Raw genomic sequence first — 17,906 nt, forward strand, 5'->3', positions numbered from 1 at the left:
AAATTTCTTTGAAGTTTTGACCACACATTTTTATTTTGGAAAGCTCGCTTGAGGGATCTACAGAATTAAAAATAGATATCTAGTCAGTATAGTAGCAGTACAATTAAATGATTATTAAATCTCCATCATTTCAAAGCTAGCTCATGCTCAAAAATCTATAAAAAATAGATAGCCCCAATCTGATAAAATAATATATTAATAAACTATAAATCTTTTCTATTTTAAATAGCTGATGTCTCAAAGATTTATAAAAAAATAGATGGTTGCTTTAATAAAGCATTAGATGTAGGAATTAGATGTAAGAATGATCGAGATACATATTCCGCGTGTTCTTGAAATTTTCAGCGCACTCGTTGTTATTATTGTTGTTGTTGTTGTTGCTGCTAATGCTGGCAGCTTTGCTAGTGTCCTGATTAAGATCATTAATAGCGCGATTAGAGTTTATAGCAGAAAGAAGAAGCCGGGGGCCGCAGGTTCGGATTGGTCGTGCAGCAACAAGACAGTCAACTATCTGTCTTATAGTAGGCATGCAGGTTTTGTCGTATCCTGGAAAACACACGTCACATGCTCCATCAGAACTGAAAAACGCATACCAGCTGTCATCGCGTCATTTTGGGTTTTAAGTTTAAGATACACGCCTTCAATAAGTATTCAATAAATAGTTTAATTAAAATCTCATAAGCTCAACAAACGAGAAGAATAAAGTTTTACATATCGGAATGCACGCGATGTGACGATTAAACTTTCAAATTTTAATGTGCAAAATAAGTTTCCTAATATATTAATCTATGTACAGATACAGAATTGTAGAATAAAAAATTTTTCTCTCGCGAAACTAAAGTAATTTTTATAAAATATTATTTTAATTAATATTTGATTGTCGTAAAATAACTAATTCATGAGAGCGTTTCATAAAACTGAAACTTTCAAAATATAATATTTTTCTTATAAACGACTCGATATTCAACCCAAAAAGACGGACTTATATATCTTGTTATATAACAAAATACATAGATCGTCTAAATTTGAACTTTAATAAATGTATATGAAAAACGAAGGATTAAACTGCATGCATTTTTAAATTGAATGGGAAAGTAAACATAACACAGAAATAAGTACAGCGAACAGAGAGAAGATCTGAACATCTGTAAGCTATCAGAAGATGTCATGAAAACGTCAAGCATCGAATCTGAAATGAAGGAAGAAATCTATTTTTAAGATAATCATCGTTATCAGATCATATTGTCGACAATCGTGCAATCTTTTGGACTTTGGGACTTAACGTTGGTGGTTTTATTTCAACATTTAAAGGTACTTTTGGTGTTGTCTGTTAATCAAGATGAGAATTATTTATCATCGTTGAATGCCTCAAGCGATGACAGACGCGTATTATTATAAAATAAAATGAAAGGGAATTCTCATCATCAAGTCAGTAAGCAAAAAGTAACTCACATTAGCATTCTAAATACTTAGGATTAATGTAAATAGAGCTTAAAAAGATGTTATCAAAACATTGTCTGTGAATAAAAAGAGATATTAAGCAGATTACAAAAGGGTGGGAGGGAAAGACGTTGTAAAGAAGTTTTCAAACGATCAATGACATATATCAACATTTTGAATAAGCTGATAATAACTACTATTTGGTTAATTGATAAACTACTGATCGCACTACGGATCCTTAAAAAAATTATTTTTGTTTTATATATCACAACAAACCTGACAAGCTTGATACAAAAATTTCTACTGGTATAAAATATCTTTATATGCAGTTAAAGCTAAAAAATATGCACGCGAAATACTTTTTTGTTATAGAGAGAAAGTGTTTCGTAATAATACAGAGCTGCGCATACATATTCCGCATTTGCATGCAAAAATAAATAAACGTACAGATAACGAAGTAAAAAGCTGAAAAATGCATAAGAGCTTATTAATGATTGTTACGCCATAATATAGACTCTTTCACAATTTCTTAACACTTCATTACTTCTATATATTTCGCGTATATGATATTCCGAAAAAACGTGAAAATCAAATTCTTTGTCAAGTTTAAAATTCATTTTTCTTTGAGATAAAAATATTGATACTATGTTTAATGTATATCTTTTTAGTTTTCAATGTTAGCCAAATAATTAAATTAATTAATTTATTATACTATTTTATTAAGAAAATATCCCCCAAACAATCGACATGTTTGTCAAGGAGAAGTAAATTTTCAATTTGACAAGTTACATTAAGAAACCAGTCTGTTAAATTATTAAATTATAAACAATAAATGTATCAAAGTTTTATATGTTAAATGTACCTCAAAATTTGAATAATTAATTAAATTCTACATGGAAGAACATCTGGAAGAATCTACATAAGAGAAACGACACATCCAAGAAATAATTTTTTCATTTTTCGCCCTGTATAAATTCAGAGCAAAGCGTTATCCTTAAATCGATGTTAAATCGATGTCACTTATATCTACAATTGTTCTGTGCAATATTGACTGTAAAATGTTATTAAGATTGTCTTGTTATGTCATATGCAAGTCTTGCGTCTTAAATCATCCAACAATTTCCCGATCGTTTATCGAGAATAACAGTTTCCACCATTGGTCCTTCCTAAATATTGGGCTATCGATTTAAATCGTATATTAAATCTTTAATAATAATTATAATATAACTGTTTTGCAATAATTGCATAATACTGTTATGGCGCAAATATTTATGCAAAGCCGAGATACCGATATAATAACATAATTACGGTTCGGCGCTACTATACTATAAATTTGACACTCATCTTTCTTTTTTCCTCTCATTAAATTAATTAAATTAATATTATATATAGTAAAATACATTTTTAAAATTTTTCAGGTAATTAAATTACAAATAATTAACAATATGTTAATTATGTAATTAATTTTGTGACCTGTCACAGAAAAAGTACATATCAAATTATATTTACTTAATTATACAAGTTGTTTAAAAAAACTATTAGTGTGTTAATTAGTTATTAATACTCCTAAAAAAAAATCTTAATTTTGCAAATTCTATTAAACTGCTATACACATTTCTTTTGTGTAATATATTTAGATATAAATTATATATATCGTTCTTTTTTTCCTTCTTTTGTTATAAAAATTTTATCGGTTTTTATCGAAATAATTGTCGTGCGGAAATACTTGTGTTTAAAAACCGATAAAACTTCCTTATAATATTTTAACTCCATTATTTAACATTTTTTAAAATTTCTATCCTGTATATATTTATCCTGTTATCCTGTATATATATTGAATTCTAAGTCACAGAAAAATTTTGCACATTTTCTTCATACTTATTCATTCGGTACACGTCCAAAAAAAATTTCTTTCTTTCTATAAAATTACTGTCACATATCTATATCATTTGATGCGAGACGTTAACGCGTTTCTTGCTTCGCATATATAAGTATGTATATTGAATTTTTTGGTTAATTTTTAATTTCTAAACTGCTTAAAATATTCCATCCCTCCTCAAATCGAGTCATTTACAAATACTCGGTCAGTTATAAGGCAGTCTCCTTCTCGCTGATGACCTTGATTCCGTGCTGCGTAAGAATCATCTTCACCGCTTCCTTATCTCGGATATTTGATTTCTCGGCCAATCCTTCAGCATCGCTTACCTTTTCTAGATTTTCCGTCGAGTCTAAATTATCGGTGGGCAAATTTAGAACGTCCAGGTTATCAGTCGATCTCTGAAGAGACTTGGATTTACTTGAATCTTTCGTTATCAGCAAATTATCTGCAGATCCGATCAGTGTCGGATTCTTTGCGGTTTTGAGCGCTTTGTCATTCGCTTTCGGAGACATTTTCGCCAGTTGAAGACTGTCCACTGAAGAATATCTTCTTTTATCTCGAGCGCTTCCGTCAGAATCTTCCTTCTTCCTGAATAAAGAGCCTTTGCGGCCGGTTTTTCTGGTTCCGCTCGTCAATATGGCAATCTCATCCTTGGGTATAAAGTATAACTCTCGCGGCTGATCCCTGATCATCGAGGAACCGTGAATGAATAAGGACTGCGACTTTGATCTTCCAGTATCTTTGATCTTTTCTTTCTCCGAGAGCCTACTTCGGTCATCAGCCGATTCTGTGCCACTCTGAAAGCCGCAATTTTCGATCTCAAAGCTATCATCATCATCCTGATGCTCGACAAGTTTGAAAGCATATCTATCTATCGGCATGGAATCCTGGTCATAACTACCGTCCACCTCGCCGCAGATTCTGCAAAGTTCGCAGGGAATCTCCTGAATTTTATCTTCGAGGTCATCTGTGGACTCCTGAAGATTGAGCGAACCGCAAATGTCGCATTCGATCGAATCGTTGTCATCATCGTCAGCTAGCGAGCTACAGGTCGACCTGAGCGTGTAAAATGTCTCCTGATTCGGGCTGCTCACTTCCTCTTCTGTTCGAAAGGTGATCTCATTCATGTAACAACAAATTGAGCAGAATTCATCCGGAATGTCAAGCTGCGAACTGCTACTGTTCGTCTTTGTCGATGGCACGCCTAAAAACACCTCTTGAATGCGTTTGATTGACTCGTAACTCTTTGACTTCTTTGAAAACGCATCATCTTTCTTCGGCTTTTGCGCGGACGATTCGTCAGATACGATCATTGAGTCCAAGCTACCCTGAAGGGGTACGTTGTAACGCCGCACCTTCCTCGTGTACACGTCTTTAATATCGTTGAGATCGCGTTTCGTTCTGTTATCGGCGTCTTTCGTCGTTTTTATCGTTTCTTGTCCTTGTTGCATTTTGTCATCGTTCAGTCTCACGGTCTTTTGATCCTTAGTTTTTTTCGGGCTCTTTGTGGAAGATGTTCTGGAAGAATGATGAGAGAATTCTTCGGATCGAAAGAATTCTCGATTGTCGGCAGGTCGAGTTTGCTTTTTCAATTCAATACGGTTTTCAGGATCTTTCTTGGGAATTTCCGTTTTTGTTGAAGACTTCTTCGAAGAATCTTGGAAGACTGCCTCCAATTGAGAAATAACGCGATCGTTGACAGATCGATCGTAATTTTTCATTTCGTCGTTTCTGTAAAATATTTGGCTCTGTTTGCTCTTCTTGGAGTTCTTTGCGCTTGTGGATGTTTTTGAAGACTTTTGAGACGCTTTCTCAGATCGAGATGCCTCTCGATCGTTGGATTCTTTGAATTTGCGCTCATCTTGAGGTTCTTCAATTTTTTTAGAACTCTTCCCCTTAGAAGTCGATTCTGAAGAGCTTTGGAAGACTTTTTCTGCACGAGGAGTCTCCCGATTCTCAGAAAAAATTTTATCTTTCTTTTCGACATCAGCATCTGTATCGCAAATTTGCTCCTTCTCGAGTCTTTCGGAACTCTTCGTCTTTATAAAAGAACTTTGCAATTCTTCAGATTGAATCGCCTCCGGTTCATCAATGGATATATATTGCTCCTTGATTTCGAACTCACGAATCTGATCTACCGTGATCTTCCTTGGACTCTTGCGCGAATTTACAATCGATTTGAGGTATTTTCCGTCTATTTCGAGACTCGAATCGCAAGATGTAGTTCGCCTCTCCGAAAATTGTGCATCAAACTCTGATTCTTTTTCCATTCTGCTTTCGTTATCGATTTTTCGCGATATTCTTGATACTTCTTCGGATCGTTCTTCGTTTTCAACATTGACTTTCTCCGCTTCTGTCTCAGCTTGAGACCATTCCACAATAAACTTCGATTGGTCTAGTTCTTCAGAAGATTTTGCACGATTGTCAATCTCTTTGGTTATAAAATATTCAGAATCTTTTTCGTGATTCTCGTGAATCATTGTACTGACCAATGCTTTACTATTATATATTTGAATTTCTTTAGTAATAGTCTTGTCATCGCTTGCAAAGTCATCTATGGTATCTTCTTTTTGATCGTTAATGTATTTCGTCAAACTTGATCTGGCGGTACATGTAGATTCTTTTTCCTCTTCATCTTCATTAAGACCATATTGATTGAGTCGATAATCTTCTTTGTCTACGCTGAAATCGGAGAGAGCACATTCGTGACGACCATCCAATGATGTGATAGAAATGTTTGGTGATGAAGTGGTTGCCTTGTCTTCTAGATGTTCAACTTTATCCACTTCAAGACTGGCTATTTCCTTTCCGGAAATGATTCCCGCGTCGTCGATTTCAACGTTATTTTTCTTCTCTGAATTACATCTTATTAATTCCGTATCATCTTGACTTGTCTTATCCAGCTGTAAATTTTCCTTAGACTCACTTTTTTCCTTGTCGAGCTTACTTTTAAATTCGTTTGTGAGTTTTTCTATCATTAACTTATGATCTTCCTGTAATCTAATGATACTATGATTGGAATGAACAGGTTGAACTTTGACAACATCATCAGCATCAATAAAATCTAATTCTATATCGACTATTTCTTTTTTAGCATTAATTTTTTTGTTACTAATATCAACTTTCTCTTTCGCGACATTTTTCACCAACTCAGGACTCTTTTCCGGTTTAATTTTACTAAAACTAGATCGGTCGGTACCTATTTTGTCATTGATCGCATCTACTGTCGACCTATGTCTTTCCTTCGAGACAAGAATGGTTTTATCTAATCCTAGTTCTACATCGATTATTTCCCTTTCAGAAGTGATCTTTCGATCGCAAATTTTAATTTTATCATCCGCTGTGCTTTCTTTTGTGGGCCAACAACATTCTCCCAGTCGAAGTTCGCTAGAACTCGACTGACTAGGTTGAATCTTCATTATTATCTCGCGATCGTTGTTCGAATCTAAATCTACAACAGCAATTTCCGTCTTGGATCTCAAATCTAACACTTCTCTCTGTCCAATCTCATTTTTATCTTTACCTATACTTCCTATTAATAATTTACAATCTTCTATTGACGCTGGTTCATTAGAACTCAACTGGCTTGCTTGAATCTGCATTATTATCTCGTTTGAACCTAAATCTGCACCCTTAGGTTTAAGATCTGAGGCTCCTTTATTCTTCGCAACACTATCTACTGTCGGCCTGTGGCCTTCTTCTGGCGAAGAACCAGATTGAAACTTCGCCATCGGTTCGTCAAGCGGACCTACCTCGTCTACGATTCGCATGACGCCGGTTTCGCTGGCGATGACCTGTTTCGCCTGACCGGGATACGCGGCTCTAGCTATATGCTTGACGTTACCGTTGTCGGCGTTGTTGCTGATCGCGTTTATGATGTGCTCGCGAATCTCGTCGAGCCCGCCACCACTGCCCGTATTCTGCAGATTTTTGCGAAGCACCACCGCGTCCGGTACGTCAATGGACGCGGCAATCTCGATCGGGCTCGGCGAGTCCATAGTCACATCGCTGGGTGACGGCGTTAGGAACGCGGTTAGATATCGGGGATCTATGTGCAGATAATTGTTCGCGTTCGGTGACGGCAGTTCCAACTTACTTTGGTGTCCAAGGCAGCGGCAGCGTGAAAAACACGACAATTCTTTTTAAAGAACATTCAGTTTGTTTAATCACACTTTCATATAACACAATTCAGTAATGCGAACTCATTACGATCTCATCATGTTTCTTTCTCGCAATTGTGAATTTTTACATTGTTGCATATAAAATATCAAATCTTATATCAATTAATTTTCAAATCTCCGTGGAAACAAAATATGCATGTAATTATAAAAATTTAATAATATTTTTGAACTTTTTATAATTTAATATATTATTATACAATAATTTAATAGAAATAATTAAAAATTAAATAAAAAAATTTAATGATTCTATTATTATAATGATTATAATATATTATAAATATTTGAATTTCGACTATATAAGATAGCATCTTTGGTTTTATTCATCATATTCTTTATGCAATAAATGAAATGAATGGGGTCGCAACGATTTCACGCAATTACTGAATAGTTGAACTGTCTTCTCCGAATTCGATTCACTGATTTGAAATCTTAAATTAAACGGGCAAAACTTTGTACTTTTATCCATGTATTGTCAATAATAAAATCTTAAGTATTATTTCGATAAATGTAATCGCAATAATTTTAATTTTTTTGTGCCCTGTCAGTGAATAGAATTATTTAAAGTCAATGTTAATTTTAATGATAATTTAGGATATGTTTGGGGAGTACGCTTTTAGCGCTATGAGCGTGCACTATCCATGTACAACTTTCAGTAACTAATAAAGATAGAGCGACACTTTTAGCGTGTAAGCGTACTTTCCCGAACGTAGCCTTAATTATGTGAAGTTATGTCAATTCTTTAGTAGATATCATAAATTCTTGAATCTTAAAAAATCTATTGAGATTAAAAAATATTACACACAAATAAATTTTGATCAATTACTTTATAGATAAGCTTGTATACATATATCTCTCATTGTTAATAACAGCAACATTTTTTAATATTATAAAATTTAAAAAATTTCGTACAATCTACTAAAGAGATACATACATACACCTATACACATATATATTTCTTTCTTTCTCTTTCTCTACCATTATTTTAAAAACTATATAAAGAATAATTTTACACGTTATACATATCGAATATCATAAAAAAAATAAAACTAAAAAAAAATACATGTATATAACATATGTATAACAAGATTTATTGAATATTAAATGCACATTCAAATAAAATTCTAAAACTAATTATAATAAACAGAATAAATTCGTTACAAGACATTGTATATTTAAACTAATTATAATAAACAAAACATAAATTCTTTTCTTTATTAAGTATTGTGCGTTTTGACGGAAGACAGACAAGAAGACTAGATTAAGGAATATTATACAGCAGAATATTGTACATCAGCCTGTCAAAATGTGGCAATATTACATATGGCTGAATTATATATACAAAGTCTTTTCAAATACCTTATCTTTATACAGTCAAAATCGTTCTACAATTAATACCATGACATAAAAAAGTAAGATGTAACATTTTCATAAATGCACAATAAATGATCAATCAAGAAGAAATCACAGATAAAAAGCAATACAATTAAAATTAATACTTACGTTAAATGATTAGCTGATAGATTGAAATTAAATAATATAATTTACCAAATCTAATTTAGTTAGATTTTTTCATAATTATATATAGTTTTATATTTTTTACCATATATTTTTATAAATTTTAATTCTAATTAAATTATTATTTTTTATTAATATATCATTAATTTGATGTTTTTATTATGTGACTGTATTTCGGACCAGTTTCATTAGGCTACTGGAGTGTCTCTATTATGCATAATGTTATCATGTCTTTTTATATCATGGTAGATGTTATATAAAAATAAAACGTACTATCTTCTTTACAAAATGTCTATAAAATTGTGACAATATGCCACAAATAATATTTACAGAGAACTTATTATTCATTAAAATATCATTAAAAAAAACCTATGTTCATTTAAAAAAAAAAATACATCTAAACAAGATTTTCGAGACTCACATTGTTGTATTTGGTGCTCTCGCATCAAAGATTTCATGTTTATAGATATAATCAATAACGGAATCCTGTAGCAGATATCTGACGCTCTGACTGCGCTTCAGAGCTCGTCTGATTCTCGTCGAACTAACTTCATTCGGAATCCATTCGGTTACGATACAGATATTGTGCTGAAAACATAAAATACATCAATCAAAAAAAAAAAAAAAAATTTATAATAATTGAAAAAAGATTCGTCAGAGTAATATCGAGACTGTTTATAAAGATTAGTTTATATTAAGTAAGTTGTAATTATCAGTATTGTTTTTTCAATAATTTTAAAAATCTTTCTTTCATACATAATCTGATAATTATATTTGTCGACAAGATTTATTTAAATACAAAGTTTTTCAAAATACAAAACATTTATTTAAAATATGCCAGATGACAACTTCTAATAAATAATTTATCAACTTATCCTAACACAAAATCCTTTTACAGTATAATACTTACAATTTGCAATAATTTCAAAACAAATATTTAATAAAATATAATTTTTTAAATCTCTTATACCATAAGAATAATTTAATATATTATGGAGTACAAGCAAACATAATTTAATAAGAGTCACTTTCAGTAAAAAAAAATATAATATAATAAATATAAATATTTATTATATTTACCATGTGCTTGGAGAGAATATCCGAGTCATAGATAAACCTGTTAGGATTGCAACCTTCTCTAGTAATAACCACAAGACCATGCTCGCCAACGATAGCATCAATCTACAACAAAAATCAATTAATTCTTTGTTGTGACTTTTATTGTTTTATTTGAGTTTCATTATTACATGCAATAATTCACAGGTAAAGAATTTATTTCTAAGTTGTAAAATTTTAAGTTATAGAAATGAAGTAAATTTAAAAGCTTATTAAAAAAGAAAAAATAAATAGATTTCACGTGATTGTCAATAAACATTCATTTCCAAAGCAATTATTTTTGATATATACTGTATATAACTTACATCTTCGTCGAGCCATAGTCCACAAATGCCAAAACTTTCCAAGAGATCTGCACCACACAATAATTTGATTTGTATTGGTGTATTATCTGAACTGTTTTTAACATTCTCTGGAATCCATTCTGTGTCATCCATCTGCAAGTGATGTTTGATATCATTGGAATTGCATAGCATGGAATTAAGCAGATTTTGGTGGTGTTGCAAGCACAAGCGAGTCTTGGTCCAACAGTTTTGTCTAGTCTCCCATGTACTCAGTCGAATCCAATCGTTATTCTGCAATGCTAATCGCAACATTGCACATCTGTGTGTCGCATTAGCCAGTTCCTTTTTGGCATATGCATCATGCACCGGTGAAATCACTCCACCAACAACAATATATGTACCCATTCGATGCAAATGATCTCGAGCAATTTCTGAAATACATAATGTATATATAATGTGTATATAAATATTGCATATGTATATATAAATACATTATATATATAAAATTCATATAAAATAAAAAAATTTACATTACATATTTACTGTGCATTTACTATTTATTTATAATTAAGCATTTATTTCCAATTACATATTGAAGACACAAATTAAAAAAAAATATATAAAAATAGATAACTGGAATAAGTCGCATTACGCAAACGCGTTGACTTTATGTGACAACGCGTGACAACGATGTGACGTCACGCGCGATAAGGAAATATGACAACATTCGCTGTTCAATACGAACAGCACTAGGTATTCGAAAGAAATGATGGCGAACGGTGATATACGTACCGAACATTCGCAGATGCATGTTTGTCGGTGGGTTATAGCTGCCGCACGACATCAGAATTACACGCGTTGGCGCCATTTTGCGCGCTCGTAACTCGAAATAGCATCGACTGACCGCACCTCCGTCACCGTTAAATCGACCCGAGGTTTAGCCAAATCACAACACCGACACTAACGTTACGAAGTCGCGCAGGCTACTGACCGTGCTTGCGTTTACGATGTGCGCACCGCGCGACGATCGCCGCCATGTTATCTCAAAAGTCATCGCTGACCAATAAGAAGCTCGCGTGAACGCGCCACCTGCCGGGAACTGAAGAATTCACTCTCTATAACCAATGAGAATACGCGCTTTCTAGAAATATTAGCTAATAATACGACGCTTTTCGTCCTAAAAGAACAAGTCTTTCTATTGGATATCGGATATGAAATATGAAGAGAGAATGTTATATAAAATTAAATACGAATAAATGTCGATTCATTCAAAATGTGGGAAGATATTTTTGGCGTCTAATGCAGTTTTTTGGCATAGCAAGAAAATCGAGAGATAAAAGACTCTTGCACTTAAAACACGATAAATGATACAATCAATCGATTATTATTCGCTGCACATTTTTTTTTTGCAGGAGCGAAAAGTTGATTAATTATCGCGCTATATTAAGAAAAATGCTTTCTTGATTTCTAATTGCAAGAATCCTGAACTTCTTAATAATATCATTCACAATTTGCAAAATTTAATTCTTACAAATTTAAATATTGATTCATCAAATAATTTATAAAGTAATGTACTTATTTTCTCCAGCTTTTTATAAAATCATATTTCTACAAAATAATTATCTTTCTTTTAAGCTATCACAAGTGTATTTCACAAAAGTTGATATTTTTTGTTAAAAAATTATGTTGTACTTAAACGTTTCTGATTGCAAATAAATTTTCAATAATTTTATAAGTTTCTGTGATATCTTTACTTTATAATAGTACTGTATAAAATTCAAACGTTTGAAATTCAACATTTTAATAATGCAATAGTTAACTTTGTTCTATTTTCAAATAAAAATGTCTTATTATCTACGCTATAATATATATATTTCCTTATTCTACGAAGATGAGAAAAGGGATTGGTTTAGTAATACACAAATCTAACTTTATTCACATTTTTTTTTGTTGTTTTCTTTTCCGCTGAATCATCGAAGAAATGATCTTGAGAGAACAGAACCTCTGCGATACGAATAGCAATTACAGATAAATATGTACAATAATATATAATAAGTGATGGTTGCCCTTCTTTTTTTCTTCTTCTTTTTTTTTAATAGTCGTCTTACTTCGCTCGACGACAGTCAACCAATTAGCATATTTTAACCGTAATAATTCGCAATAATCAATATAATCTCTCCCACGCATCCATCTCCATCTAAGCATTAACCACTATCGATCATCGAATATCGCGACGGTATCGACGAATTGACAGAAATGCTTTCCTCATTCAAGCCATCAATGTTCAAATCACTGACCGTACTCTCTCTCTCTCTTTCTCTTCATTTCGGAATCATCATCAGCACAAAATTCACGCAATTAATTTCAATCGCGATGCAAGATATTTAAATCATTCGTTCAAGGGGATGTTGTCAATCTTATCTTTTTTTTTTCCTTTTACAGGTTTACGTTTTATGATCTTAAAATAGCGATTCCCAGAATGCTAACATTTTACATCGCTCCCAATATTCTCGTTTTATCACTAGCTTCACTTATTGCGACCATCATGTTGCACTCGATAATTGTATTTTCACCTCCGCTTAAGCTTCTCCGTTTTATTTATTTTTTTTTTTTTTCGTAAAATTCTTTCTCGCAGGTCTTAAACATATTTCATTGTCTAAAACCGTACACTCACACACTTGCACATTCGTTTAAATATTACATTATAACGCTATATTTATCTGTTTCTTTCAAATCTTTCTCTCTCTTTTTTTATCTTTTTACCTCTTTTTTTTTTCATTCTCTCATTCACTCTCATCGACTCTAATTGCTCGCAATTCATATAAAGTGAAATGGATATCTGTATATCAAATATAACCAGAATTTGCTTCCTTATATTTATATATTAGTTAGATCAAATTAAATTACTGCTTGAAGCAGTGGAAAAATTTTATTTCTTTCATTGTTCAAAAATCGAAAAATTCGATTTTTTTTATTAAAAAAATTATCGAAAATAAAATATGACAATTCTACAATTATTCCATTTCACTTTACTTCGAATAACCAATGGACACGCTTCGAGATGAAAATTTTAGATTTTCAGGCAAACATCCGACACGTATCACTGGACGACATGACATTGTTAAACTTGTCATTAATCCGAGCTAAGGAAAATAACCGACGAGTACACAGTTCATCCTACTTATTACAATTCGTTTCTTTTTTTTCTTTTTGTTTTTGCTTTGCTACTAGCTTGTTTATCAAAGTGTAGTTCTTGTCGTCGATTTATTTACTTTTCTGTTGTTGGATCGTTTGTATTAACAATATGCTCGTCAATTTTTGCGCGTAAGTGTAAAATCCCTGGATATTCAAGTTCTAAGATACTTGTCTTTCTACTTTAAATCCATGCCTTCTATATTCTTGATCCTTTTAGACTATTCCTTGGATTTCTCTGAATCCTGAAATACTCCTACTTTATTCTAAATTCATACTTTTGGATCTTTGAGAGTTCTTTGATCCATTTGTTTAATCCTCGGGAATTTCCTCTGGATCGTCAATCTATGATTGAATCATGATTTGAATAAACAATGACAATAAATTTAAATAAAAATTCTTAAATTTTTGTATTTTAACATCTTCGGATTTCTTAATCCATAAAAAAATCTTAGATGCTGGATAAAACTAAAACTTTACGAGGATATAATCATCAGTTTCTACATAAAGACGATATTCTCCTCGAAATTTCTCCTTCCTATCTTCGCCTTTTAAGCATTTTTCGCTGGAAATCTATAGATCCTTGAATCTCTAGATTCTTCAATCAACGAAATCTGAGGATCTTTGAATCTCAGGAATCAAAAGTTGCTACGCAAAAATTGACGAAACTTTGGAACAACCCTCAACATAAAGTCTCTCGCCTAATGAGAAAATTCTCCATCCCATTATTATCACTTTCCCTTTTTTTATCACTGTCCATTATTATCATCACCCTCATTCTATTATTTTTCCCCTTTTTCTCTTTTATCATACCAAATTTGCTCGAAGATCATCCTCCATCGTCTTGTCTTGTTTTGTTGTATTTCATAGAAGAATGAGAGATTGGGTGAGAACTCTCTCATTTTCTCGCATGAAGTTCGCATGGCTCAACAACGACCGAGAAAAGGACCGCACTTTTCGTCTGAAGGAGTATTGCCACGCAAAATTCGTCCTCCTCTCTCCAATCTCTCATCCCTCTTTCGCGTTTTATCTTTTTTTTTCACATTATCGTGCTTCTATATTATCACTTCTATTAAATAGTTTCTTCCTCTAACTTGCTTTATATTTTTTCTTTTATAAGAACATCGCTTTTTTCACGTACAGGGATTAACTATCGCACCCATAAAAATGTTGATACACCGACAGCTTTCTCTACGTTTTTCCCTAACTTATTATTCTTTATTAGTCCATTCTTTACAAGTACATCACTTCGATGTACAAGGTATTACATAAACACTCAATTATATAAGTATTATATATAACCACTGTTTTAAAAATGTTGTGAGACACCAACAGCTTGTTATTATAAATAACTTGAAATAAGCTGTTCAGATATCCATGTTCAAAACTGCTAATAAAGGATAAAACCTTGCAAAATTGCTGTTGCAATAATAATTTTTTCTTTGGATGGTGTCCGAATAAGGGAACACCTTAAAGGAGGACGATCTTCGAGGTGTGACCGAAAATCGATCTCGGCCTTCAACGATTTGTGAAAAATCTATCACCACACTCACTTCTTCAGTGTGAATGTGTCTATCCTCCATCTCCCTTTAATTATCTAAATAATAAAAGCGACAAAACGTCGAACGATGAAAAAGATGTCCCCAAGCGACACTCCAAAGGATTAATCGAAATTAAATTCAAATTTAATTCACATATTGTCAAAGTAAAATTGAAATTTAATTCAAGATTGTATTAATTAAGAGATTAAATTCAAATCTAATATATATATATATATATATATATATATATATATATATATATATTGTGATTCAATATACATCTTTGCATTAATCATAAAATTAAATCACGATTTAAATATTTTCAGAATTGAATTCCAATTTATTTTCTACATTTATCTATCATGATTGAAAAAATCTTATATATGTATAAAATATGGGCTAAATGAGCAGATTTGAAAAAAGCCATTTAAAAATTAACATATTGTTGGAAAATCAAATTCAAAATTAATTTGCATATTAAAATTTAAAGAAAATTTGAATTTAACTCGCAATCATACAAATCAAGATTAAATTCTCACATTAAACAATCGAGAAATTAAAACCTCACTCCATTAATAGAAAATTAAATTTAAATTTATTTCGTATCCCGCTAAAAATCGCGTCAACTAACTTTTATCTACATCCTTTAAATCCTTATTACGAGTACTGTAATAGTAGTGTAGTAGTAGTAGTAGTAGTTGTAGTAATAGCAGCGATAATAGTAATAGTTATAGTAGTAATAGTAGTAGTAATAATAGTAGTATTAATAATAGGTTGTCCATTTTTTTATTCCTTTTTCTGCTTAAGCATCTTTTTTTAATCCTTTAGTTTTTCTGATTTCTGGTAATCTAACAGACATCTAAAAATAACACCTATTTTTTGTTTTCATTACTATTTGTATTTTTATCCTCGGTCTCTTCTCTGTGTTCCTTTTTTTCAAGCAAGCGTAACTTAAGGGACTCCTTTTGTAAATTTTATCCTGCGCTCGAAGACCTCCTCGACGTTAACGTCTTAATTAAAAAAGAAAAAATATGTAAAATCTCTGCAGAGTTCGAACAATTATTGAAATTAACAAATAACAACAGACGAACCTCAAAGTCTCGGTATTGACTGGTATTGGTTTAACGATTGATGTTGATAATAATTAGTATTGATTTACAGTTATCAGTGTAATCGGCTTTAATATTATTCGACATCAAAGTCAATTATTAAACAATATGTTAAATTATCGTCATCGATCATTAATCGGTTATTAATCAATATTATTTATTAACAACTGCAAGATATGTAGAGATATTGATATTAATCAATATTGATTAACAGACGATATCATACAATATTGTTCACTAAAGCTTCCAATAGGTTTTATAACATTAATTAATATTAATTAACATTGTTATTGTCGATTAAGTCAGACGAATTATTTTTTTATTTGTCACTTAATTTGCATTAATAATTTTAAAAGTGATAATTTCACAAATTTAATTTTTTTAGCACGAGACGATCGCACAATTTTAATTAAACAATTAAATTTTAAATCAATTAATGACACAACTTTTCTTCAACTTAATCAATAAATGACATAAGTAAGTCTTCAAAATTAATATAAATTTAATTTAAACATCAATTATATATATAATTTTTTGTTAATTTAATTGAAATTTTAATTAAATTTATACATTTTGAATTTTCATCATTCGTTTTATCTTCAATACCATATCAATACTTATTGCTGCTTTTGCAATCATTTCAACTTTTTCTCTCTGATTTTTGTATATTTTCTTCCAATATTTTCCTTTTTTCTTCTCCCTATTTTGTTCTCACTTTCTTTAATTCTCTTCTATATTTAGTCTTTCTTTCTATTTCTTTGATTTTGATATTGGTGAATATTTTGAACAAAGAAGAAAATAATTAGTAAGTTTTTCGTGAAAGAAATATGTATACATTTCAACATGTAAAACTATAATTATTTTAGTTATATTATTTAATGTAAACCAAATATATAGAAAAATTCGACAACTATTTTAAATTGTAAACCAAAATAATATAACATTTTTTCGATTTTTCGTCTTTTTCTTTTCTTACCTTTCTTATTTCTACTTATTTACTTCCCGGATTGCCTCATCCATCTTTTTTCTCCTTTTCTCTTACTTTCTTCTCTTTTTTCAGCTTCTATTTTTTCATCTTTCTCTTTTTTTTCCTCTATGCTCTTTCATCCTCCTCTCTTATAATACAAAGAAAAAAATTATCTAAATACTAAATTAAATACATCATTCTAAACCAAGTTTTATAAATGAAATTAAGTAAATCAACAAATGTATGATCACAATATATGTGAAAGTTTTTAATGCTCTATTTATTGTATCTATCTTCACATCTTTTTTATTGCAGTTGTAAATTTATATTATAAATTTAAATTTTTAAAATTTAAACCATATAAATTTATAATACAAACGCTTGCGATGATAATTTGAGAGAGCATTATCATATTAAATTAACAAATACATATATATATATATATATATATCTTCCTCGTCATAGTTGTTTTTAAATTAGGATATCCAACACAAAAATAAAACTATTTCGAAAAACATTATAAATGTGGAAATAATGTAAATAATTATCTGAAAAATTACATAAAGTTAAATTAGTAAACGATTTAGTAAAAAACAGCGACAAGAAAAATTCTTTACTCAAATTTAAAAAAAATTTAATTTTTGAAATTTACGTTGGTTTATTGCGTTAATGCAAAGAGTTG

General features: G+C 31.0%; 2 protein-coding genes across 3 annotated transcripts; both read right to left on the minus strand.

Annotated features, from left to right (window-relative positions):
- Window positions 1-364: 364 nt before the first annotated feature.
- Window positions 365-11,581, minus strand: LOC126850485 (nicotinamide/nicotinic acid mononucleotide adenylyltransferase 1). 2 transcript variants are annotated; one of them, XM_050593551.1, is made up of 6 exons: window positions 11,208-11,581; window positions 10,437-10,846; window positions 10,096-10,197; window positions 9,437-9,603; window positions 7,072-7,414; window positions 386-546 (listed from the first exon to the last, which is right to left on the minus strand). In XM_050593551.1, exons 1-6 carry the CDS (start codon window positions 11,281-11,283, stop codon window positions 517-519), a joined length of 1,128 nt encoding a protein of 375 aa, XP_050449508.1. In that variant the 5' UTR covers window positions 11,284-11,581; the 3' UTR covers window positions 386-516. The 2 variants fall into 2 exon arrangements, with proteins under 2 accessions (XP_050449509.1, XP_050449508.1); XM_050593552.1 differs by lacking the exon at window positions 7,072-7,414 and having other exon boundaries at window positions 365-546; window positions 11,208-11,543.
- LOC126850484 (GRIP and coiled-coil domain-containing protein 2-like) lies at window positions 526-7,052 on the minus strand. Its single transcript, XM_050593550.1, has one exon. It carries the CDS (start codon window positions 7,048-7,050, stop codon window positions 3,529-3,531), a length of 3,522 nt encoding a protein of 1,173 aa, XP_050449507.1. The 5' UTR covers window positions 7,051-7,052; the 3' UTR covers window positions 526-3,528.
- Window positions 11,582-17,906: the final 6,325 nt, after the last annotated feature.

This window comes from Cataglyphis hispanica, chromosome 6 (assembly GCF_021464435.1).
Source record: "Cataglyphis hispanica isolate Lineage 1 chromosome 6, ULB_Chis1_1.0, whole genome shotgun sequence".
Taxonomy (NCBI): domain Eukaryota; kingdom Metazoa; phylum Arthropoda; class Insecta; order Hymenoptera; family Formicidae; genus Cataglyphis; species Cataglyphis hispanica.

What these genes read in the sequence shown, in the direction of transcription:
- LOC126850484 (XM_050593550.1), bottom strand. Translation starts at nt 7,050, where the DNA reads ATGGCGAAGTTTCAATCTGGTTCTTCGCCAGAAGAAGGCCACAGGCCG.
- LOC126850485 (XM_050593551.1), bottom strand. Translation starts at nt 11,283, where the DNA reads ATGGCGCCAACGCGTGTAATTCTGATGTCGTGCGGCAGCTATAACCCA. An exon ending in GACTATGGCTCGACGAAGAT is followed by an intron (nt 10,198 to 10,436) that starts GTAAGTTATATA and finishes TTTTTGTTGTAG; the next exon opens with ATTGATGCTATCGTTGGCGA. An exon ending in ATATTCTCTCCAAGCACATG is followed by an intron (nt 9,604 to 10,095) that starts GTAAATATAATA and finishes TTATGTTTTCAG; the next exon opens with CACAATATCTGTATCGTAAC.